Source organism: Mustelus asterias, unplaced genomic scaffold (assembly GCF_964213995.1).
Source record: "Mustelus asterias unplaced genomic scaffold, sMusAst1.hap1.1 HAP1_SCAFFOLD_3912, whole genome shotgun sequence".
Classification (NCBI taxonomy): domain Eukaryota; kingdom Metazoa; phylum Chordata; class Chondrichthyes; order Carcharhiniformes; family Triakidae; genus Mustelus; species Mustelus asterias.
In genome coordinates, this window is record NW_027593857.1 from 1 (window position 1) to 25,860 (window position 25,860).

General features: G+C 53.3%; 1 protein-coding gene and 1 pseudogene across 2 annotated transcripts; one reads left to right on the top strand and one right to left on the bottom strand.

The window, feature by feature from the left end:
* Positions 1 to 1,549: 1,549 nt before the first annotated feature.
* LOC144490845 (uncharacterized) lies at positions 1,550 to 3,609 on the top strand (the record flags this gene model as incomplete). The annotated part of the gene is made up of 1 exon (XM_078208540.1): positions 1,550 to 3,609. A coding segment is annotated over one exon (1,011 nt), but the record flags the coding sequence as incomplete, so codon positions are not given.
* Positions 3,610 to 20,200: 16,591 nt separating this feature from the next.
* Positions 20,201 to 23,471, bottom strand: LOC144490844 (uncharacterized; annotated as a pseudogene). Its single transcript, XR_013497354.1, has 10 exons — positions 23,279 to 23,471; positions 23,009 to 23,155; positions 22,702 to 22,912; positions 22,508 to 22,600; positions 22,317 to 22,415; positions 21,940 to 22,023; positions 21,683 to 21,853; positions 21,439 to 21,591; positions 21,232 to 21,294; positions 20,201 to 20,642 (listed from the first exon to the last, which is right to left on the bottom strand). The product of XR_013497354.1 is annotated as an uncharacterized LOC144490844 (transcript).
* Positions 23,472 to 25,860: the final 2,389 nt, after the last annotated feature.

Below are 25,860 nucleotides of genomic sequence, written 5' to 3' on the forward strand. Positions count from 1 at the left end.
ACAACATCCCTCACACACCCACACACTCACACACACACTCTCACACACACACTCTTCACACACACTCTCTCACACACACACTCTCTCTCACACAACACTCTCTCACACACTCTCTCTCTCTCACCCACACACACACTCTCTCTCACACACTCTCTCTCATACACACTCTCTCTCTCTCACACACACTCACTCTCTCTCACACACTCTCTCACACACACTCTCTCACTCTTCTCTCACACACTCTCCTCACCACACACTCTCTCTCACACACACTCTCTCACACACTCTCTCTCCACTCCACACACTCTCTCTCCCACACACTCTCACACACACAACTCTCTCACACACACACTCTCTCTCACACACACACTTTCTCACACACACACTCTCTCTCTCACACACACTCTCTCTCACACACACTCTCTCTCACACACACTCTCTCTCCACTCTCTCTCACACTCTCTCTCTCACACACTCTCTCTCACACACACTCTCTCTCACACACTCTCTCTCACACACACTCTCTCTCTCACACACACTCTCTCTCACACACTCTCTCACACACACACTCTCACACACACACACTGTCTCTCACACACTCTCTCACACACACTTTCTCTCACACACACTCTCTCTCTCACACGCACTCTCTCACACACTCTCTCAGACACACACTCTCTCACACACTCTCTCACACACTCTCACACACACTCTCTCACATACTCTCTCTCACACACACACTCTCTCTCACACACTCACACACACACTCTCTCTCACACACTCTCTCTCTCTCACACACTCTCTCTCACACACTCTCTCTCTCACACACTCTCTCTCTCACACACTCTCTCTCTCACACACACTCACTCTCTCTCACACACTCTCTCTCACACACACACTCTCTCACACACACATTCTCTCACACTCTCTCACACACATTCTCTCACACACACACTCACACACTCTCTCTCACACACACACTCTCTCTCACACACACACACTTCCTCACACAGTCTCTCTCTCACACAAACACACACACACTCTCTCAAAATCACACACTCTATCACACACATTCTCACGGCTATTATGAGCGATGTTTTGTCTGTTTGTTGATTCCCATGTTAAGATCTGGCTGAGAAACTTTTATACTAATCCATCTCTTTTTCTCTCTCCCTCCTATGTTTCTCTCTCCATCTCTATCCTCTCTCTCTCTGTCTCTATCTCGGTCTGTCTCTCGCTCTTTATCTGTCTCTCTCTCTGTCTGTCTCACTCTCTCTCTCCCTCTGTCTCTCCCTTTCTGTCTCTCTCCCTGTGTCTCTCCCTCTGTCTCTCTCCCTCTGTCTCTCTCTCTCTGTCTCTCTCTCTCTGTCTCTCTGACTCTGTCTCTCTCCCTCTCTCTGACTCTGTCTCTCTCCCTCTCTGTCTCTCTCTCTGTCTCTCTATCTCTATGTCTCTCTCTCTCTCTCTCCCTCTGCCTCTCTCGATCTCTCTCTCTCTCCCTCTGTCTCTCCGACTCTCTCTCTCTCTGTCTCTATCTGTCTCTCTCTCTCTGTCTCTCTCTATCTGTCTCTCTCTCTCTGTCTCTCTCTATCTCTCTCTCTCTCTTTCTGACTCTGTCTCTCTCCCTCTCTATCTCTCTCTGACTCTGTCTCTCTCCCTCTCTCTTTCACAGGGTCTGGACACGGACGGCGAGCTGGCCACAGACCCCACCCTCCACGGCAGGCCCTCGTACCCCCCTCCCCCGCCGGACCCCTACTGCCTGGCCCCGGGGCCCCCGCCGGCCTGGACCCCCCACGCCCCCGTCCTGGGGCTGGGGGGCTACCCGGGGCCCTTCGACCGACCCCAGGGCTACCCCCCGGGCTCCGGCCTGGAGGCCTGCTGCCCCCCGCTGCGCGAGCTGGGCTGCTGCTACGCGGCGCGGGAGGAAGGGGGCTCCGACTCGGGACTGTCGCTGGACTCCAGCCCCCACTCCGAGGCCTACGGGGCGGAGGGTCCGGGGTGGGGGGTCTGGGCCTACGGGGGGGTGGGCGGCGGGGGAGCGGGCGTGCAGCCGCCTCCGCCTCCCCCGAGCTGCCACCGGGGCAAGAGGGAGGGTTCGATCCGCGACGTCCGGCGGGCCCAGGCGCTGAGAATCCCCTTGCCCACGGACGCCATCGTGAACCTGCCGGTGGACGACTTCAACGAGCTGGTGAGCCGGCACCGCCTGAGCGAGCAGCAGCTGGCGCTAGCCCGCGACATCAGGCGACGGGGCAAGAACAAGGTGGCTGCCCAGAACTGCCGCCAGCGGAAGCTGCAGAACATCTCCCGGCTGGAGGGGGAGCTGGGGGGCCTGCGGCGGGAGAGGGAGAGGCTGGCCGGCCAGCGGGAGGAGGTGGGCCGGCAGCTGCGGGCCGCCCACAGGCGGCTGGACGAGCTGGGCCGCCGGGTCTTCGCCACCCTGCGGGACCCCCAGGGGCGCCCCTACTCCCCCCGCGAGTTCGCCCTGCGGCAGAGCCCCGACGGGGGGGTCTTCCTGGCGCCCTGCGGGGAGGGGGAGGGCCGGCAGGCGGGCGGGGACTGAGGGCAAACGCCCCTGACGGTGCGGCGCTCCCCTCAGCGCTCCCCCGACACTGCGGCGCTCCCTCACGCCCCGACAGTGCGGCGCTCCCTCACGCTCCCCCGACAGTGCGGCGCTCCCTCACGCTCCCCCGACAGTGCGGCGCTCCCCAGACAGTGCGGCGCTCCCTCACGCCCCGACAGTGCAGCGCTCCCCCGACAGTGCGGCGCTCCCTCACGCTCCTCTGACACTGCGGCGCTCCCTCACGCCCCGACAGTGCGGCGCTCCCTCACGCCCCGACAGTGCAGCGCTCCCCCGACAGTGCGGCGCTCCCTCACGCTCCTCTGACACTGCGGCGCTCCCTCACGCCCCGACAGTGCGGCGCTCCCTCACGCTCCCCTGACAGTGCAGCGCTCCCTCACGCTCCCCCTATAGTGCAGCACTTACTCGCGCCCCGACAGTGTGGCCCTCCCTCACACCCCGACAGTACGGCGCTCCCTCAGCGCCGACCCTCCCACAGTGCGGCGCTCCCTCAGCACTGACCCTCCCACACAGTGCGGCGCTCCCTCAGCACTGACCCTCCCACAGTGCGGCGCTCCCTCAGCACTGACCCTCCCACACAGTGCGGCGCTCCCTCAGCACTGACCCTCCCACAGTGCGGAGCGCCCTCAGCGCCGACCCTCCCACAGTGCGGCGCCCCCTCAGCACTGACCCTCCCACACAGTGCGGCGCTCCCTCAGCGCTGACCCTCCCACAGTGCGGCGCTCCCTCAGCACTGACCCTCCCAAACAGTGCGGCGCTCCCTCAGCACTGACCCTCCCACACAGTGCGGCGCTCCCTCAGCTCCCTCCCTCGGTCATGCTCACTTGTGCCAAGTGCTACAGATATTCTGTCGAGGGTCACCCACCTTTCCTGTCACACCTGATGTGTCACACACTCAGTGAAAGAAGCCCTCTCCACCGTTAGACTCAGAAATTACTCTGTTGCCCCTGAAGCACTTGAAGAACCACACTGGACATCAGTTAATATTTTATGTACATATATATTTTTGTCTTTTTATATAAAATATATTTCTTGCATTGAAGTGTCATGTTCCTGTTCGTTGTCTTGACACGTGAACGATAAGTTGGAGGGAGAGAAACTGAGGAGATTTTGGGCTAGTCCCAAACTTGATCAATTCCCCAACATTAACACAGTGGCTACAAGAACAGGTCAAGGGGCTGCCATCGGGACGGCACGGTAGCACAGTGTGGGTTAGCATTGCTGCTTCACAGCTCCAGGGTCCTGGGTTCGATTCCCGGCTCGGGTCACTGCCTGTGTGGAGTTTGCACATTCTCCTCGTGTCTGCGTGGGTTTCCTCCGGGTGCTCCGGTTTCATAGAACATAGAACATTACAGCGCAGAACAGGCCCTTCGGCCCACGATGTTGCACCGACCAGTTAAAAAAAAACTGTGACCCTCCAACCTAAACCAATTTCTTTTCGTCCATGAACCTATCTACGGATCTCTTAAACGCCCCCAAACTAGGCGCATTTACAACTGATGCTGGCAGGGCATTCCAATCCCTCACCACCCTCTGGGTAAAGAACCTACCCCTGACATCGGTTCTATAACTACCCCCCCTCAATTTAAAGCCATGCCCCCTCGTGCTGGATTTCTCCATCAGAGGAAAAAGGCTATCACTATCCACCCTATCTAAACCTCTAATCATCTTATATGTTTCAATAAGATCCCCTCTTAGCCGCCGCCTTTCCAGCGAAAACAATCCCAAATCCCTCAGCCTCTCCTCATAGGATCTCCCCTCCATACCAGGCAACATCCTGGTAAACCTCCTCTGCACCCTCTCCAAAGCCTCCACATCCTTCCTGTAATGTGGGGACCAGAACTGCACACAGTACTCCAAGTGCGGCCGCACCAGAGTTGTGTACAGTTGCAACATAACGCTACGACTCCTAAATTCAATCCCCCTACCAATAAACGCCAAGACACCATATGCCTTCTTAACAACCTTATCTACTTGATTCCCAACTTTCAGGGATCTATGCACACATACACCTAGATCCCTCTGCTCCTCCACACTATTCAAAGTCCTCCCGTTAGCCCTATACTCAACACATCTGTTATTCCTACCAAAGTGAATTACCTCACACTTCTCCGCATTAAACTCCATCCGCCACCTCTCGGCCCAACTTTGCAACCTGTCTAAGTCTTCCTGCAAACTAAGACACCCTTCCTCACTGTCTACCACACCACCGACTTTGGTGTCATCAGCAAATTTGCTAATCCACCCAACTATACCCTCATCCAGATCATTAATAAATATTACAAACAGCAGTGGCCCCAAAACAGATCCCTGAGGTACACCACTTGTAACCGCACTCCATGATGAATATTTACTATCAACCACCACCCTCTGTTTCCTATCCGCTAGCCAATTCCTGATCCAATTTCCTAGATCACCCCCAATCCCACAGTCCAAAGATGTGCTAGGTTAGGTTGATTGGCCAGGTTAAAAATTGCCCCTTAGAGTCCTGGGATGCATAGGTTAGAGGGATTAGCGGGTAAATATGTGGGGTTACACGGATAGGGCCTGGGTGGGATTGTGGTCGGTGCAGACTCGATGGGCCGAATGGCCTCCTTCTGCACTGTAGGGTTTCTATGATTACTGGGGATCCTGCGGAGAGTAACTCACCTCCTGACTCCCCAGAGCCTGTCCGCCATCTACAAGGACACAAATCAGGAGTGTGATGGAACACTCCCCACTCGCCTGGATGGGTGCAGCTCCGACGACACCCCTCAGCCTCCGACGCCCCAGGGAAAAAGAGTCCAGCCTCTCCGAACCATAAGACATAGGAGCAGAATGAGGCCACTCGGCCCATCGAGTCTGCCCCGCCATTCAATCATGACTGATATTTTTCTCATCCCCATTCTCCTGCCTTTCCCCCCATAACCCCTGATCCCCTTACTCATCAAGAACCTACCTATCTCTGTCTTAAAGACACTCAATGACCTGGCCTCCACAGCCTTCTGCGGCAAAGACTTCCACACATCCACCACTCTCTGGCTGGAGAAATTCCTCCTCCATCTCTGTTTTAAAGGATCGTCCCTTTAGCCTGAGGTTGTGTTCCCTCTGGTTCTAGTTTTTCCTACTGGTGGAAACATCCTCTCCACGTCCACTCTATCCAGGCCTCGCAGTATCCTGTAAGTTTCAATCAGATCCCCCCCTCCTCATCCTTCTAAACTCCCAACGAGTACAGACCCAGAGTCCTCAACCCGTTCCTCACACGACAAGCTCTTCATTCCAGGGATCATTCTTGTGAACCTCCTCTGGACCCTTTCCAAGGACCGGCACATCCTTCCTTAGATACGGGGCCCAAAACTGCTGACAATACTCCAAATGGTATCTGACCAGAGCCTTATACAGCCTCAGAAGTACATCCCTGCTCTTGTATCCTAGCCCTCTCGACATGAATGCTAACATTGCATTTGCCTTCCTAACCGCCGACTGAACCTGCACGTTAACCTTAAGAGAATCTTGAACAATGACTCCCAAACAACTCAAACCATCAAGTCCCGGTAGCATCCTAGATAATCTTTTCTGCGCTCTTTCTAGTTTAATAATGTCCTTTCTGTAATAGGGTGACCAGAACTGTACACGGTATTCCAGGTGTGGCCTTACCAATGTCTTGTACAACTTCAACAAGACGTCCCAACTCCTGTATTCAATGTTCTGACCAGTGAAACCAAGCATGCCGAATGCCTTCTTCACCACTCTGTCCACCTGTGACTCCACTTTCAAGGAGCTATGAACATGTACCCCTAGATCTCTTTGTTCTGCAACTCTCCCCAACGCCCTACCATTAACTGAGTAAGTCCTGCCCTGGTTCGATCTACCAAAATGCATCACCTCACACTTATCTAAATTAAACTCCATCTGCCATTCGTCAGCCCACTGGCCCAATTGATCAAGATACTATCTTTCTTTGTCAATATCCTTGGGGTTGTCATTGACCAGAAACTCAACGGGACTCACCGCATAAACACAGTGGCTCCCAGAGCAGGTCAGAGGCTGGGAATCCTGCGGAGAGTGACTCACCTCCTGACTTCCCAAAGCCTGTCCGCCATCTACAAGGACACAAGTCAGGAGTGTGATGGAACACTCCCCACTCGCCTGGATGGGTGCGGCTCCAACAACCCTCGAGAACCTCGACACCATCCAGGACAAAGCAACGCCCGCCTGATTGGCACCCCATCCACAAACACCCACTCCCTCCACCACCCACGCTCAGTAGCAGCAGTGTGTACCATCTACAAGATGCACTGCAGCAACTCACCAAAGATCCTTAGGCACCACCTTCCAAACCCACCCAAATCCTTCTAGAAGGCTTTTTCCGCTGAGGCTAGGGGAGAAAAAAACCAGAGGGCATGGGTTAAGGGTGACAGGAGACAAGTTTAAAGGGAATATTAGGGGGGGCTTCTTCACGCAGAGAGTGGTGGGAGTGTGGAATGAGCTGCCGGATAAAGTGGTAAATGCGGGGTCACTTTTAACATTTAAGAAAAACTTGGACGGGTTCATGGATGAGAGGGGTGTGGAGGGATATGGTCCAAGTGCAGGTCAGTGGGACTAGGCATAAAATGGTTCGGCACAGACAAGAAGGGCCAAAAGGCCTGTTTCTGAGCTGTAATTTTCTATGGTTCTATGGGGGGCAGCAGATACAGGGGGAACACCACCACCTGCAAGCCCCCCTCCAAGCCACTCGCCGTCCCGACTTGGAAACATATCGGCCGTCCCTTCACTGTCGCTGGGGTCAAAATCCTGGGATTCCCTCCCTCACGGCATCGTGGGTCAACCCACAGAACATGGACTGCAGCGATTCAAGATGGCGGCAGCTCACCACCACCTTCTCAAGGGGCAACGAGGGATGGGCAATAAACGCCGGGCCCAGCCAGCGACGCCCCGTGTCCCACGGATGATTGAAAAAGAACTCCAGGTGACCACAGCTATAGGTCGCATTAACAGGCCATCTGGTGGAATGCAGCAATTATCAAAGATAATTTCACCCGGGGCTACGCACGAATATGTCACGCCCAAAAACACGGACAGAGCAGTTAACTTTACACGGTGTCTTAAAGAGAGAGAGGTGGAGAGTTTTAGGGAGGGAATTCTATGGCTCGGGAGAGAGAGAGATCCCCATCCGTCCCTCACCCTGGCGATTAAAGACACAGCCGCCACTGGCAGACAAATTGTTGCGGGGGGGGGGGGCGGGCGGTGTGTGACAGGCCAGAATTGGAGGGGCGCAGAAGTGTTGGAGGGTTGTAGGGAGGCTGGAGGAGGTTACAGAGATAGGGAGGGGGTGTAGGAGGCTGGAGGAGGTTACAGAGATAGGGAGGGGGTGTAGGGAGGCTCGAGAAGGTTACAGAGATAGGGAGGGGGTGTAGGGAGGCTCGAGAAGGTTACAGAGATAGGGAGGGGGTGTAGGGGGGATGGAGGTGGTTACAGAGATAGGGAGGGGGTGTAGGGGGCTGGAAGAGGTTACAGAGATAGGGAGGGGGTGTAGGGGGACTGGAGGAGGTTACAGAGATAGGGAGGGGGTGTAGGGGGGGCTGGAGGAGGTTACAGAGATAGGGAGGGGGTGTAGGGGGACTGGAGGAGGTTACAGAGATAGGGAGGGGGTGTAGGGGGGGCTGGAGGAGGTTACAGAGATAGGGAGGGGGTGTAGGGGGACTGGAGGAGGTTACAGAGATAGGGAGGTGGTGTAGGGGGGGCTGGAGGAGGTAACAGAGATAGGGAAGGGGTGTAGGACGCTGGAGGAGGTTACAGAGATGGGGAGGGGGATGTAGGGGGCTGGAGGAGGTTACAGAGATTGGGAGGGGGTGTAGGGGGGCGTGGAGGAGGTTACAGAGATAGGGAGGGGGTGTCGGGGGGCTGGAGGAGGTTACAGAGATAGGGAGGGGGTGTCGGCGGGCTGGAGGAGGTTACAGAGATGGGGAGGGGGTGTCGGGGGCTGGAGGAGGTTACAGAGATAGGGAGGGGGTTTAGGGAGGCTGGAGGTGGTTACAGAGATAGGGAGGGGGTGTAGGGGGCTGGAGGAGGTTACAGAGATAGGGAGGGGGTGTAGGGGGCTGGAGGTTACAGAGATAGGGAGGGGGTGTAGGGGACTGGAGGGGGTTACAGAGATAGGGAGGGGGTGTAGGGGGCTGGAGGACGTTACAGAGATAAGGAGGGGGTGTAGGGGGCTGGAGGAGATTACAGAGATAGGGAGGGGGGTGTAGGGGGACTGGAGGAGGTTACAGAGATAGGGAGGGGGTGTAGGGGGCTGGAGGAGGTTACAGAGATAGGGAGGGTGTGTAGGGAGCTGGAGGAGGTTACAGAGATAGGGAGGGGGTGTAGGGGGCTGGAGGAGGTTACAGAGATAGGGAGGGGGTGTAAGGCGACTGGAGGAGGTTACAGAGATAGGGAGGGGGTGTAGGGGGCTGGAGGAGATTACAGAGATAGGGAGGGTGTGTAGGGAGCTGGAGGAAGTTACAGAGATGGGTAGGAGGCTGGAGGATTTACAGAGATAGGGAGGAGGGTAGGGCGGCTGGAGGAGGTTACAGAGATAGGGAGGGGGTGTAGGGGGACTGGAGGAGGTTACAGAGATAGGGAGGGGGTGTAGGGGGCTGGAGGAGGTTACAGAGATAGGGAGGGGGTGTAGGGGGCTGGAGGAGGTTACAGAGATAGGGAGGGGGTGTAGGGGGCTGGAGGAGGTTACAGAGATAGGGAGGGGGTGTAGGGGGCAGGAGGAGGTGACAGAGATAGGGAGGGGGTGTAGGGGGGCTGGAGGAGGTTAGAGAGATAGGGAGGGGGTGTTGGGGGCTGAAGGAGGTGACAGAGATAGGGAGGGGGTTTAGGGGGGCTGGAGGAGGTTACAGAGATAGGGAGGGGGTGTAGGGGGGCTGGAGGAGGTTACAGAGATAGGGAGGGGGTGTAGGGGGCTGGAGGAGGTTACAGAGATAGGGAGGGGGTGTAGGGGGCTGGAGGAGGTTACAGAGATAAGGAGGGGATGTCAGGGGGCTGGAGGAGGTTACAGAGATAGGGAGTGGGTGTAGGGGACTGGAGGAGGTTACAGAGATAGGGAGGGGGTGTAGGAGGCTGGAGGAGGTTACAGAGATAGGGAGGGGGTGTAGGGGGCTGGAGGATGTCACAGAGATAGGGAGGGGGTTGTAGGGGAGCTGGAGGAGGTTACAGAGATAGGGAGGGGGTTTAGGGAGGCTGGAGGAGGTTACAGAGATAGGGAGGGGGTGTAGGGGGCTGGAGGAGGTTACAGAGATAGGGAGGGGGTGTAAGAGACTGGAGGAGGTTACAGAGATAAGGAGGGGGTGTAGGGGGGCTGGAGGAGGTTACAGAGATGGGGAGGGGGTGTAGGGAAGCTGGAGGAGGTTGCAGAGATAGGGAGGGGGTGTAGGGGGACTGGAGGAGGTTACAGAGATAGGGAGGGGGTGTAGGGGGGCTGGAGGAGGTTACAGAGATAGGGAGGGGGTGTAGGGGACTGGAGGAGGTTACAGAGATAGGGAGGGTGTGTAGGGAGCTGGAGGAGGTTACAGAGATAGGGAGGGGGTGTAGGGGGGCTGGAGGAGGTTACAGAGATAGGGAGGGTGTGTAGGGGGGCTGGAGGAGGTTACAGAGATAGGGAGGGGGTGTAGGGAGGGTTGGAGGAGGTTACAGAGATAGCGAGGGGGTGTTGGGGGCTGGAGGAGGTGACAGAGATAGGGAGGGGGTGTCGGGGGGCTGGAGGAGGTGACAGAGATAGGGAGGGGGTGTCGGGGGGCTGGAGGAGGTTACAGAGATAGGGAGGGGGTGTCGGGGGGCTGGAGGAGGTTACAGAGATAGGGAGGGGGTGTCGGGGGGCTGGAGGAGGTTACAGAGATAGGGAGGGGGTGGAGGGGGCTGGAGGAGTTTAGAGAGATAGGGAGGAGGTGCAGGGACGGTTGGGGGGATGCATGGGTTTTGCCAGGTTGATCCCAGGTAGAGGGGCATTTTCTTGAGAGCAGAGGTTGAGTGGTCGGGACTTGTACTCATTGGGATTTTGGATCTTATTGGGACATATCGGAATCTCACAGAGGGTGGTGAGTGTCTGGAACAAGCTGCCAGAGGCAGTAGTAGAGGCGGGTACAATTTTGTCTTTTAAAAAGCGTTTAGACAGTTACATGGGTACGATGGGTATAGAGGGATATGGGGCAAACGCGGGCGATTGGGACTAGCTTAGGGGTTTAAACAAAAGGGGCGGCATGGACAAGTTGGGCCGAAGGGCCTGTTTCCATGCTGTAAACCTCTCTGACTCTATTCCCATCCTATTCATGTATTTGTCCAGACGCCCCTTAAAACTCACGACCGTATCCGCTTCCACTCCCTCCTCCCCCGGCAGCGAGTTCCAGGCACCCACCACCCTCTGTGTAAAAAAACTTGCCTCGTACATCTCCTTTAAACCTTGCCCCTCGCCCCTTAAACCTGTGCCCCCCCCCCGAGTCATTGACTCTTCCACCCTGGGGGGGGGAAAAAGCTTCTGACTATCCACTCTGTCCATGCCCCTCATAATCTTGTAGACTTCTATCAGGTCGCCCCCTCAACCTCCGTCGTTCCAGTGAGAACAAACCAAGTTTCTCCAACCTCTCCTCATAGCTAATGCCCTCCAGACCAGGACAACATCCTGGTGAATGTTTTCTGTAACCCTCTCCAAAGCCTCCACATCCTTCTGGTAGTGCGGCGACCAGAATTGAACACTATATTCCAACTTTGATTTGAAATCACTACCACAGGTATTAGTATATAGTGAAAAGTATTGTTTCTTGCGCGCTGTACAGACAAAGCATACCGTTCATAGAGAAGGAAAGGAGAGGGTGCAGAATGTAGTGTTAAGAGTCACAGCTAGGGGTGTAGAGAAAGATCAACTTAATGCGAGGTCGGTCCATTCAAAAGTCTGACGGCAGCAGCAGGGAAGAAGCTGTTCTTGAGTCGGTCGGTACGTGACCTCAGACTTTTGTACCTTTTTCCCCCGACGGAAGAAGGTGGAAGAGAGAATGTCCGGGGTGCGTGTGGGGGGGGGGTCCTTGATTATGCCGGCTGCTTTTCCCCCCACCGAGGCAGCGGGAAGTGTAGACGGAGTCAATGGATGGGAGGCTGGTTTGCGTGATGGGACTGGGCTACGTTCACACACACACACACAACCCTTTGTAGTTCCTTGCGGTCTTGGGCAGAGCAGAATCATAGGATCCCTGCAGTGCAGAAGGCGGCCATTCGCCCCATCGAGTGCGTGTGGGGTCCTTGATTATGCCGGCTGTACGCCCAGATCTCTCTGCCTATCAATACCTCCGAAGGGGAGGGGGGCATGGTTTCAGAATAAGGGGGCCTCCCATCGAAGGGGGAAGAATTTCTTCTCTCAGAGGGCCATCAGTCTGTGGAGTCCCCTCCTCTGCCCCCACCCCAAACAGCGGTGGGTTTCCTCCGGGTGCTCCGGTTTCCCTCCCACAGTCTGAAAGACGGGGCTGGGTTAGGGTGGATTGGGCCGTGCTAAATTCTCCCTCAGTGTCACCCCGAACAGGCGCCGGAGTGTGGGCGACTCGGGGGGGATTCTCACAGTAACTTCATTGCGGTGTTGATGTAAGCCGTACTTGCGACACTAAGTTTAAACTGTGGGTCACTGAACATATCCACGGTCAGAGTTAAGGTTTCTCATTGACGAGAGGGAGGGCGATTGGGAGAAATCTCGAATACGTTCAGTAACCCGGCCGCCATAGCTTGGTGTGGGAAGAGAAATCTCTGGGTTCACCACCCTCTGAGTGAGGTAACTCCCCCTCATCCCAGTTCTAAAAACAGCCTCCCCTGTATCCTGAGACCCCGTTGTTCGAGGCACACCCCCTCCGTCCCCCAGCCAGAGTGAAATGCCGTCCCTGCATCCAGAATCGTAAATCTTTCCACATGATCTTTTGAATGCCAGGGAATACAAGCCCAGTCTTCGTATAATAAGCCCAGAAATACTGAGCCCCACTGCACTCCCTCAGTCGCAAGTGACAGCACAAACTCGCTCCCTGATAACTACCAAGATCCTCTGATCCTCCCACAGTGCGGCGCTCCCTCAGCACTGACCCTCCCACAGTGCGGCGCTCCCTCAGCACTGACCCTCCCACAGTGCGGCGCTCCCTCAGCACTGACCCTCCCGCAGTGCGGCGCTCCCTCAGCACTGACCCTCCCGCAGTGCAGCGCTCCCTCAGCACTGACCCTCCCGCAGTGCGGCGCTCCCTCAGCACTGACCCTCCCGCAGTGCGGCGCTCCCTCAGCACTGACCCTCCCACAGTGCGGCGCTCCCTCAGCACTGACCCTCCCGCAGTGCGGCGCTCCCTCAGCACTGACCCTCCCACAGTGCGGCGCTCCCTCAGCACTGACCCTCCCACAGTGCGGCGCTCCCTCGGCACTGACCCTCCCACAGTGCGGCGCTCCCTCGGCACTGACCCTCCCACAGTGCAGCGCTCCCTCGGCACCGATCCTCCCACAGTGCGGCGCTCCCTCGGCGCTGACCCTCCCACAGTCCGGCGCTCAGGCACTGACCCTCCCACAGTGCAGTGCTCCCTCAGCACTGACCCTCCCACAGTGCGGCGCTCCCTCAGCACCGACCCTCCCACAGTGCGGCACTCCCTTGGCACTGACCCTCCCACAGTGCGGCGCTCCCTCAGCACTGACCCTCCCACAGTATTGGACACACCTAAACTACAGCCAGCTAACAGATTTAAAAGCAGTCAGCTCCCTTCTCACCCATACCGATCAAACTCACCATCCTAATACCCCAGTTCCCCCCCCCCCCCCCCCCCCCATCCCTTTAGCCCCAAGGGCTATATCTAATTTCTGCTGGGAAATCACACATTTTGGCCTCAACTCCTTTCCGTGGGGGTGAATTCCACACATTCACCACCCTCTGGGTGAAGAAATTTCTCCTCACCTCAGTCCTAAAAGGGTTTACCCCCTTATCCTCAAACTATGACCCCCTAGTTCTGGACTCCCCCCCACCCGGGGAAAATTCTTTCTGAATCTCCCCTGTCAGAATTTTATAAGTTTCTATCAGATCCCCTGTCTTCTCAACTCCAGTGAATATAATCCTAACCAACTTAGTCTCTCCTCATGTGACAGATCTGCCATCCCAGGAATCAGCCTGGTAAACCTTCGCTGCGCTCCCTTTATAGCAAGGACATCCTTCCTCAGATGAGACCAAAACTGCGCACAATACTCCAGGTGTGGCCTCACCAACGCCCTGTACAATTGCAGCAATAAGTGTCTCAACACCAGGTTAAAGTCCAACAGGTTTATTTGGTAGCACTAGTTTTCGGAGCGCTGCCCCTTCATCAGGTGAGTGGGACTTCTGTTCACCAACGGGGCATACGAAGACGAACTCAAGTTACTAAATAAACCTGTTGGGGCTTTAACTTGGTGTCGAGAGACTTCTTACTGCGCTTACCCCAGTCCAACGCCGACATCTCCCTATCAATTGGAGCACAACATCCCTAGGGTGGCACAGGTGGTGAGCACTGCTGCCTCAAAAGCACCAGGGACCCAGGTTTGATTCCCGACTCCGGTCACTGTCTGTGTGGGTTCCCTCCGGGTGCTCCAGTTTCCTCCCACATCCTTAAAGACATGCTCGTGGGGGCAACTAGGGCATGTTCACAATAACTTCATTGCAGTGTTAACGCAAGTCTACTTGCGACTAATAAACTTCTACTCAAATCCTCTTGCGACGAAGGTTAAACATATCATTTGCCTTCTGGTCCTGCGCACTTTGAGAGGACTGATGCAGCAGGATACCAAGTTCTCATTGAGCATCCACCTCTCAACTTGCACCCAAATGTTTTCCTATTATTGCTACCAAAGTGGACAACCTCATGTGTCCCCACACCCTGTTCCAAATCGCACTTCAGTCCTCTTCAAATACATGCCTAGGATGGTGTGGAGTTGCTGGCATGGGTACACCCAGTCTCACAACACCCAAAGTCCAACAGGTTTATTTGGTAGCACGAACTTTTGGAGCGCCGCTCCTTCATCAGGTGAGTGAAGGAGCAGCACTCCGAAAGCTCGTGCTACCAAATTAACCTGTTGGGGCTTTAAGCTGGTGTTGAGACTTCTTACTGCGCTTACCCCAGTCCAACACCGGCATCTCCACATCAATTGGAGCACAACATCCCGGGGTGGTGAGCACTGCTGCCTCAAAGCACCAACAGGTTTATTTGGTCCACTTACTCTGAATAGTACCGTCCCTGGAAGGCGAGGGAGTTTTAGTTCACATGGGCAGCAAGGTCGGTGCAGAAGGGCCTGTTCCTGTGTTATGTTCTCTCTGCAAGTTGGGAGATTTTCCCCTCACTCTTCTGAACTCTTGACGAACATAATCCTAACCCTTGGGAGTTTGCGCATACGGTTCAGAACCCAATATTGTGGAGCTCCGGGATGATACGGAGACACGATCTCTTGTAACCCCACCAGGGACCACAACGGGCCGGAGGGAATCAGATGTGCCACACACACGTGAAGCAACGGCTGTGCATCGACCAGAGGTTTACGGCGAGGGGCACTGTGGCTGGATGAGTGCAGAGGGACCACTGCACTGAATGTAGCTTTGGCACCAACCTCCAGACTGCATTTGCAGTGCCAGTCACCAACACACGGTGGAGACGTGTTCTTCTGCACTGTGCCAGGAAATGAGTGTACCTGGGCTCCACGCCAGCTGACAACTCCCAGCTCAATAGCACAGAAGCCAACCAATGTGGGGCACTCATTCCTCCCCAGGGACCTTCCACTTTGATCTGTCCCTCTGGAGGAGGGACGCAGTGCCTTCTCTTCATTACCTCGGGTCCTGCGCACAAACTGCAGTTACCAACGCAGCCCAAATCAGCGGGCAAACGCTTCCCGCCCCTCAACCTCCCTCAGGAATCGGGAGGAAAAAGACGCACCAAGCTGCGTGTCCGTGGTGGAAAGTTTTTATTAACCCGATACACCGAAGGATGCTGTACAACAGCTACACAAAGGAAAAATACACAGTATTCAAACATTCTCTTGGAGGGATCAAGGGCTGATCCCCATCGTCTGCAGTCCACCTGTAGGAAAAGAAAAGGAGATGTTACGGAGGGGGAAAAACAGCAATCCAGAGTCTCAGCCCTTTCCTGACTGCTATAGCCAACTCTCCCAACACCACTGCCCTGAGTTACTCTCCATAATGTCGAATTTAACCGTTATCTATCCAGTTCCCCTTCCCGACTGTGCTAGCCAACTCATAGAAACCCTACAGTGCAGAAGGAGGCCATTCGGCCCATCGAGTCTGCACCGACCACAATCCCACCCAGGCCCTACCCCCACATATTTTACCCGCTAATCCCTCTAACCTACACATCCCAGGACTCTAAGGAGCAATTTTTTAACCTGGCCAATCAACCTAACCCACACATCTTTGGACTGTGGGAGGAAACCGGAGCACCCGGAGGAAACCCACGCAGACACGGGGAGAATGTGCAAACTCCACACAGTGACCCGAGCCGAGAATCGAACCCGGGACCCTGGAGCTGTGAAGCAGCAGTGCTAACCACTGTGCTACTGTGCCGCCCCAACTCTCCCAACACCACTGCCCCGAGTTACTCTCCATGTCTAATTTAACCGTCATCTATCCAGTTCCCCTTCCCGACCGTGCTAGCCTGCTCTCCCAATGCTACTCCCCCTCAGTTACTCTCTGTAATGTCTCAATTTAAACTGTTATCTGTCCAGTTCCCTTTCCCCGAGCACAGGAGGTTTTGGAGGGCCTGTTTCCTGTGCTGTACTGCTCTTTGACAGACTGGACATCCTTTGCATGCAAATGCCTTGCCCTCAATCTACTGCCCCCCACTTTCTTCACATCCCTCACACCTGAAGCCATTTATTCAAACCTCTCCCACCCCAGCCCCCACGGCACTCAATGCCTTCAAGGTCAGTGCTGCCCAGAAGAAGCACTGAACTGTTTCCTTCAGCCCCCAAGGTAACTTTTGGGCAGGGTTCCACTGCAGCGTCACATTTTAGTTTGGGACCATCCGTGTACAGCTCCGTGCTAACTTGCGTCTTAAGGTGGGCTGCTTTAAGAGGCAGCGGTTTGTCACGGGGGGACAGTTTGCCTGGTAAACAAGCAGCGCAGATGCGACACCTGGGTTTAGCTCCCAATGTGTTTACGTTGCCGAGTTAATGGACCTTTTGTTTATTCAGGTTCCCCTGGGAGTTTTGGCCAGGTAGGCAGAGTCATGAGAGTTCTCAGATCAAGGATGAGACACAGGGCAGTCGTGTGATTAACAGGGAGCAGCTAAAGCCTGCGGGAACAAAATAGAAGCAGCTGCTGCCTGGGCTGCCAGGAGAAACCAGAGTCTTTCTGACCGGAGGCTTTTCGAAAGCTCAAGGACTGTTAACCTAAGTCACAGCAAGTACACCTGGGCTTGGCTAATTTTAGAGACCTGTTGAATCTGAAATATTGCTCGATTGAAACTCCATGATAGGCTAGCAGGTAAGAAATGTATACAGTATTTTTGTCAGGTAATTTCCCCATTGTTAAACGTTAAACTAATTCATTTATCAATCGAGGGATTGAGTTTAGGAGTCCGGGGATAATGATGCAGCTATACAAGACCCTCGTCAGACCCCACTTGGAGTACTATCCTCAGTTCTGGTCGCCTCATTACAGGATGTGGAAAAGATTGAAAGGGTGCAGAGGAGATTTACAAGGATGTTGCCTGGATTGAGTGGCATGCCTTACGAGGATAGGCTGAGGGAGCTCGGTCTTTTCTCCTTGGAGAGACGTAGGATGAGAGGAGACCTAATAGAGGTATATAAGATGTTGAGGCATAGATCGGGTGGACTCAGAGGCTTTTTCCCAGGGTGGAAATGGCTGCTACGAGAGGACACAGGTTTAAGGTGCTGGGGGGTAGGTACAGGGGAAATATTAGGGGGATGTTTTTCACAGAGGGTGGTGGGTGAGTGGAATCGGCTGCCGTCAGTGGTGGTGGAGGGAAACTCAATAGGGTCTTTTAAGAGACTCCTGGATGAGTACATGGGGCTTAATAGGATGGAGGGTTATAGGTAGGCCTAGAAGGTAGGGAAATGTTCGGCACAACTTGTGGGGCCGAAGGGCCTGTTTTGTGCTGTAGTTTTCTATGTTTCTATTTTGTCACAACTGTTAAAATAAAGCCCATCAGTATAATCACACCTGGAGTGAAATGTCTAACGCAAGCAATTTGCCTATTCCCTCTCCCCCACCCCTTTTGGAACTCTACCGGCTGCCTCCTTGGAACTGTAACCCCTCCTCTTGCCCTGGGGCAGCACAGCGGGTTAGCGCTGCTGCCTCACAGCGCCAGGGGCCCAGGTTTGATTCCCAGCTCAGGTCACTGTCTGTGTGGAGTCAGCACATTCTCCCCGTGTCTGCATGGGTTTCCTCCCATGCTCCAAAACACATGCAGATTATGTTGATTGGCCGTGATAAATTGACCCGAGTGTCAGGGGGATTAACAGGGTAAATGAAGGCTGTGGAAATGGGGCCTGGGAGGGATCGCAGTCAGTGAGGACCCAATGGGCCACGTGGCCTCCTTCTGTACTGTAGGGATTAGATGATTCTCTTCCCACCCCACCCAACTAAAACTTAGCCTGGTTCTCATTTAGGACAGAGTTGAGGAGGAACTTCTCTCAGAGGGTGGTGAATCTCTGCCCACTGAAGTGGTGGAGGCTACCTCGTTGAATATGTTTAAAATCACGGATAGATGGATTCCTGATTGGTAAGGGAATTAGGGGTTATGGGGATCAGGCGGGTAAAGTGGAACTGATCCACTTCAGATGAGCCATGATCTTATTGAATGGCGGGGCAGGCTCAAGGGGCTAGATGGTCTACTCCTGCTCCTATTTCTTACGTTCAACAAATTTTGAAGGGGGTTGGGGGAAGAGAGAACTGTGCCATTGTGACTTACCTCAGTGGGAGGGTGAATGCACATTATATCGCACTGGCCAAACTTGCTCCGCTCACGGCGGGAAGAGGGGAGGGTGGAATTTCCCTCTCCCCCCCAACCTCTGTCCACTCACAGGATACTGCCTACAAACACAAGAACAGGAGTCAAACGACACAGGCGGAGGTCCTGGCAGCAAAGTGATTCCTCCGAGCATTCGGCGACCGAATTATTCCTGTAAAAATATAGGTACGAAATAGCTGCCTTACCTATTGAGAGAGCACGGCTGGACCTGTACCTGGCCGTGGTTGGGGAGGGGTGCCTTTGCTGCCTGCCTGCTTGCCTAGTCGCACGGGTTTTCCTTCTGCTGGCTCTGCTAGTCCTCAACAGCTAAGCCCTCCCACGAGAGCATAGATAGAGAGCAAACCCTCGCACCTACACATCCTCCAGTAACGCAGCACTACTCGAGAATAAAGGTGGCCTTCCTCGAAACGTTCGATCGGGTGGGGAAGGGGAAAACGTGCACGCTTGCTCGCTCGTAGCCTCTCTCGCTCGGCCTTTTTCCGGCCACAGTCTATAACCTCCGCTGGTGCTGGCAGTGGTAGTTAAATCTGCAGATGTCCTGCCTGGTTCTATAGTACACGTTGCTTCGTTTCTCTTTGCTGTCTGCTGTCTCTTTTTAAGGGGGGAAACAAGCCAGAAGGCAGAGGAGGAAGCCCCCACCGCTATCTAAAAAAAACGAACAAAGATGCTGGCTTTCCCGTTTCCCCCCCCACTTGGCGACTCACTACACAAGCTGAATCCTGCTGCCTGTGTCATCATCGTCCATTGACTCACTTCTATAACGTAAAGAACTGTGCGACCACATTATGTGACATTTTATATGTATATAATCGTAATAAGGTGGGGGGGCCTAGCTACATTCGCACCCACTGCCGCCTTCTGGGCGGGTCCTCAGGGGGAATGTAGCTTGGCGCACGCCTCAAATCTAAGTCAATAAATTCGCAATCCTTATTTGACTACTGCATTTCTTGCACTGTAACTTCCAAGGCTTCAGAGCAGTCAGTCGAAACAAGACCAATTTCACTCTGGGTGGGTGGCACACACGCTAAAAGATTGCCGACAAAGGCTCTGCTTTCCCCTCCCCCTTTGGGCCTGAACAGCAGCAATGTGGACAGATCTACACACCCTGGAGCTTTGAGAAGTTACAGCAAGACTACCCTCCCTCTGTTCCCCACCAATTAACAACCACACTAATCGGGTCAGGCTGGGCAGTGCCGCCACCTAGTTAACCCAAAGGGAACACCCCCGGGCACTAGCACCCCTCCTTCCCCAGCACTCTGGGGAGGGGTGGGAAATGCCAAGTCACCTTGGGGGAGAGGAGGGGGTGCTAAGGGCTGGCCGAGGGAGCCAGTTACCTGGCAAAAATTGCCAGTGCTGTCAAGGCTGCACTCTCTGAACTGTCCTCCCCCTGTTCTGGGAGGGGGCCATTTACCTCCCAACGATGGAAGTTAACTACTGCACAAACAGGGAGATGCCTTGCAACCTTGGAGGTTCAAGCACACCGAGGCGTGCCCGACCCACCAGAGGAAAGCAGACAAGACTCTAGTCAGTTGGGGGGTGGGGGTGGGAAAGAAACCTCAAAGCTCAAATTTGGACAGCCTCCCCACCAAACACTACAACCCGAAACAAGACAGACTATCTGCAGGACTATTAAATGGAAAGTATTTTATTCCGAGTCATGATCACAACTAATACATTTATATCACTGGAAAGGCATTAAAATCAAAAAAAAAACATCTAATAAAAACTATCTGGAATGTCGATTGCTTTTTACACTTCCAGGAGGGGAGGGGGAAAAGGGGGGGGGAGAAAGGGGGGTGTGTAGTCACAACTATAAAATAAACCTGTTCAACAGTTTATCAAAATATCAATTACAGTCCTTACGCAGATATCCATGCATGTGGGTTTAATTTTTTTTTTTTATTCCTTTCAAAAGTTCACGAGTTCAAACACTGACTTTTCTGACTAAAAATGACATTTTTCTCTTCCGGAAGCAGTTGTGCCCTGTGCTTGGCTGAGATTTGTATTGTAGTAACCTGCTGTCTCCCTGTCTCTTGGCTCATCCTCGCCTGCTAAGTACTGTATTCCTGTTGAACAACATGGGATAAAATTATTATACCGTGCACTCTCTCAGAACAAGTTGTTTTCTTCTAATCGACTCTTTTTCTTAACGAAAAACATCTCTCGGGTGGTAGGTGGCGGGGGGGAAGGGGGGGGGGGGATTGGGGGAAGACATCCACTGGCCAAACCAAATCACTATTAAACTAAAAGAAAAAAAATCGTCAGCACCCTAAACCAGTTGATGGATGCTTGCGGTCAGCAGTGATGCTGCCAGACCAGACCCCAAACTGACTACTGGACCCCGCAGCGTGTCGAGCGGTGGTGGGGTGGGGGGGTTTACACACAGCCGTTAACGCCTTTCTCCCCGGCTGTCAACACCCTCAATTTAAAAAAAAAATAGGAGCAACATTCAACTGCACTGCCAACTTACGTGCAAAAAATAATCCTCAGCTGGCCTTGCTCGCTCACGCCCCCCCGCGCTCCTCCCCCATCAGAATGGAGACACCCACCCACAGCTCTTTCCCCCTCCTCCCCCCCCCCCCCAAATTCTTCCTGCAACTAGACCCACTCCAGAGAAAAAAAAAATCGCTCACGCTGCTGTGACCCAGAACCCACCTGGCTTCAGAAAAAGTTAGAACCTCCGATTAAAGGATCCTCCTCCCCCACAGCCATAGTTACCTGTAAGAACAAGGCAATCGGTTAAATCTTGAGAAACCCCCCCAACTTGGACCCCCCCCCCGCCCCCCCCAGTCACTGACACTGAGCTTACACCGGCGAGTGCGCGCGCGCGTGCAGGAGCACACACCAGCAACCGATCCTTACTTCCGTATGGAGCGTTGGAGTTCCTTCCTCCGTAGCCTCCGCCGCCACCACCGCCTCCGCCGCCCTTCATGGGTCCGTAGTTGGACGACTGCTGGTTGGGGTAGTTGCCAAAGTCGTTGTAGTTGCCCCCTCCCCCGCTGCCGCCAAAGTTGCCTGCATCAAGACGACAAAAGTGTCAGCGTGGGGCTCTGAACACACAGCCAGCTTCCCCGGACAGTAACAGCACGGTGCGGGAGATACTTACTGCCAAACCCACCATTGTAGCCATCGTAGGAGCTGCTGCCGCCGCCGCCTCCATAGCTGCCGCCGCCACCGCCACCCTGGTTGCCGTATGTTGGGCTGCCTCCATAGCCAGGTCCTCCCCTGCCTCCGCCGCCACCACCTCCATATCCTCCGCCTCCACCATATCCTCCGCCTCCTCAATAAGGAAGAACAGGTGTGAGCAGTGGGCAAATCAAGCCGCATTCCAGAGCCAGCATTCCCCCCAAACACAATACATACCATCACCAAATCCATTGTAACCATCTCCACAACCTCCATAGTTTCCACCGCCACCTCCTCCTCTCGAGCTGCCTCCAAAGCCACCTGCAACAAGGGGGGAACGAGAGAGAAGTGCGTCAGTTTATCCCACCACACGATAACTGTACAGTGACAGAACAGCTTCAGCTGGGTTTGCTTTGATTTATTATTGTCACGCGTATCGGGACAGTGAAAAAGTATTGTTTCTTGCGCACTATACAAAGCATACCATTCATAGAGAAGGAAAGGAGGGTGTAGAATCTAGTGTTACAGTCACAGCTAGGGCGTAGGGGGACACGCAATGAGTGCAACAGTTTAGCCCACCACACGATAACTGTACAGCTGCCACTACGGCTCACCTCTGCTGAAGTTTCCTCCGCCACCTCCACGGCCGCCACCAAAGTTGCCCCCGGAGCTGCCAAAGTTGCCCCGCCCGAAGTTGCCAGAGCTCCCACGCCCTAGAAACAAAACAAATTGATTAGAGACGCCCCGAAGCAGCAGCTTCAGATTTCTCCCCCACCCCGCTCCAATCGTTCAGCCCACAACGCACCTCGCTGGTTCATGCCAGAGTTCTGCATCTCCTCACGTGACAGCGCCTTCCTCACTTCACAGTTGTGTCCGTTGACGGTGTGGTATTTTTGAACTGCAAAAAAAAAAAAGAGGGAAAGGATAGTTTTGAAACAGCTCTGAACCCACATCTCCCTCCACCTCACGCGCGCGCACACACAGGGCCCTGGGACTTACCGACAATCTTGTCCACAGCATCATGATCATCGAACGTGATGAAGGCAAAGCCCCTCTTCTTGCCGCTCTGTCGGTCAGTCATCACCTCAGTCACTTCGATCTTGCCAAACTTCTCAAAGTAGTCCCGGAGGTGATGCTCCTCCGTGTCCTCCTTGATGCCACCGACAAAGATCTTCTTGACAGTCAAGTGCGCCCCAGGCCTGGTGGAGTCCTAATGCAAGGCAGAGGCACCAGATTAATTGCAGGACGTTGCCAGGGACGAAGCTCACAGATGCTGCAGGAGAGAGAGATGGAACCGGAGACTTACCTCCCTGGACACGGCACGTTTGGGTTCCACAACACGACCATCGACCTTGTGGGGCCGGGCAGACATTGCACTGTCGACCTCCGAGACGCAGGAATATGTCACAAACCCGAAGCCCCTGGAGCGCTTGGTGTTTGGGTCTCTCATCACCTGCAAGCAGCAAGGACTGGGTTAGGACTGTACGCCTGAAACTCAAATCGTAAACGTGATTGCAGCAGCAAAAAGAGGGGGGGGGGGGGGGGAGGCGGGGGAAGAAAAGAAGGCAGAACTCACCACACAATCCGTCAGCCGGCCCCATTGCTCAAAAGTGGTTCCGTAAACTGTCGTCTGTGGTTTCGAAGCTCAAGCCTCCAATGAAGAGTTTGCGGAGTTGCTCAGGCTCCTGCGAGTCCTCCAAGAGAAACGAGGAGGAGGAGGTGTTAACACACACAACAAGTACACAGGCAAACAGCTCAGCTGATCCAGATCAGCACAGGCGTGCACGCCCCCCCCTCCCCCGGAAATGAAATTGCCTGCTCTTATCCAAAGATAGCCAACATTAAAAATTAACTGCAAATTGTTGCATCATCGACATGCATATAGCTAGTAGATTGGCAGAGCTGTAAGGAGATATCTTTATAGCCAAACAAACACCACTAAAGGGCCACTCCTCTCCTCCCCCACTCCCACATGGCCTCTCTTCCAGGAACTAGAACAAAGGGCTGGCAGCTCCATGGAGTTTAAAACAGCTGCCGCCCGCCCTCAGGGGACCAGAACCAGCAGCAGTAACTGGAATATTAAACTGGAGACCCACACACTCCCATCCACCTTGAAAAAAAATACCTTGTGAGCCAGCAACAAGGGAAAAATAGGAACAAAATCCACCCTCCCTTCTCCCAGCCCCGAAACCACCCAGTGATACAAGACCAGCAACTCAACATCCCATTCCACAAACCTTTCACCTCCTATAAATTACAATTCCTCTTAGTCCCGCCAATTTCTACAAGCTCAGTTTCTGCATTTTGAACCTATAAAGAGTTTACAACAGAAATAAAAAAAGGACTGAAAGGATCAAACAGAGCACATGTGTTGGGACAGAGGGGATTAAACAATCTTAAAAGCAAAAAAAAGTTGGAGGGTGGAACAAAATGTAAAGGATTGTTTGAAGACACCATGTGTGCTGAGAGAGGGGAGGGAGCAGCCAAATCACAAAGGATCGCTAAACAGTTTAAAGGAGGAAATTGAACTCCAAAGGCTGCAGAGGGAAGTTAGAACAAATTAAAGACTTGGAGAAAGACGACACGAAATCCCATCTTACAAATTCTCCCGACCAATTCTGGAGGTAGTTTGACCGAATTAAAGACCTTAAAGAAAGGCTTTAATTATGGAGAAAGGCAGCACGAGGGAATTGGACCGAACAAGTGGGAAAAGCCCGCACATCAACTGATCAAATTAAAGACTCCAAAAATATTAAATCAGGAGACAACTAGGAGGGGAACTGAACTAAAAACTGAAGCCCAAACTTCACATTCTGGATGAAAATTCCACCCAGAACAAAAACAACTCAAGGGCGCAGAAATGCACTAAAAAAATGCTCGAGGACAGCAGGAAAAGCCCATACTTCACGTATGATTTACACTTCAGACCCATTCCAGATGAAGTTTGACCCGATTAAAGATCAAAATACAACCAGGAGAAAATTAACTCAAACTCAAATGAAAACAAACAGGGAGGGGGCCAAATTCCACACGTTAATGATTAACACCCGAAAACAATTCTGAATGAATTTCGACCCCGTTAAAAGTCTGCAAAACAACGCATGAGAAAAACACAACCTGGAGGGGGAGGAAAGAACTAAAAACTGGAATAAAAAGGCTGGAAAGCCCAAATCTCATGATAGATCAACCGTTGCAGACAAGAACAGACCAAATGCAAGACCTTAAAACTGCAAATTTAGGGGAACCCAAAATTTAAATAGGAACGGTCCAAGTCTCACTATGATCGACTAAGCACCCGAGACCCGATTAAAGGCTTTTTTTTAAAAAGCTCTTAGCAATTCTACAAGACAAAATGAAGGCTTTAACAAACCAACTCAGAAAAACACCACCTGGAAGAAATGAACTATAAATTGAAGTAAAAAGGCTGGGGAAAGCTCCAAATGCCACTCGTGATAGATTAAACAGCCTAATCCAGGTTTTAAATAACGTTTGACCCCCACTGAAGAGTGTAAACAGTGTAAATGATCAGAGAAACACAACATGGAGGAAGGAACTAAAAAATTCAAATAAAAAACTGGGAAAGCGAGACCAAATTTCACAGATTAACTGACTATTCAGATGATTTGAGCCTGGGACTCAAATTAAAGACGCTAGATGATCTTAGACCCATTGTAGATGGAAGTCCGAACTCAAATAAAGACTTAAACACAAGGTCATTTTAGACCCATTGCAAATGAGGTCAGACCACATTAAAGACCTTAAAAAAACTGCAAATTAAGAACCCAAAATTTAAATAAAAGGCTTGGGGGGGGGGGGGGAGAAGATTAAAGCTCGAGGTCGAAGCCCAAATTCCCATCTCTCACATTTGACTGAATTAAGACTTCCCAGACGACTTAAAACCCTTTGGAGATTAAAGTCTGACCTCAAACACACCACTTTTTTTTAATTTAAAAAAGGGTGAAAACCCTCCACCGAAAAAGAAGAGGTTTAAAACAATAATCACCATCATTGTGTTAGAACATCCACCCTGGGGAGGATGATGAAGGGGGGGGGGAGAATGAGTCTCTTCCCCCCCCCCCCCCATTTGGGAAGGGGGGTGGGGAGAAGAGAGAGCTCAAATACACATGACTTTATTTACACAAAAAAGGAAGGGGGTCA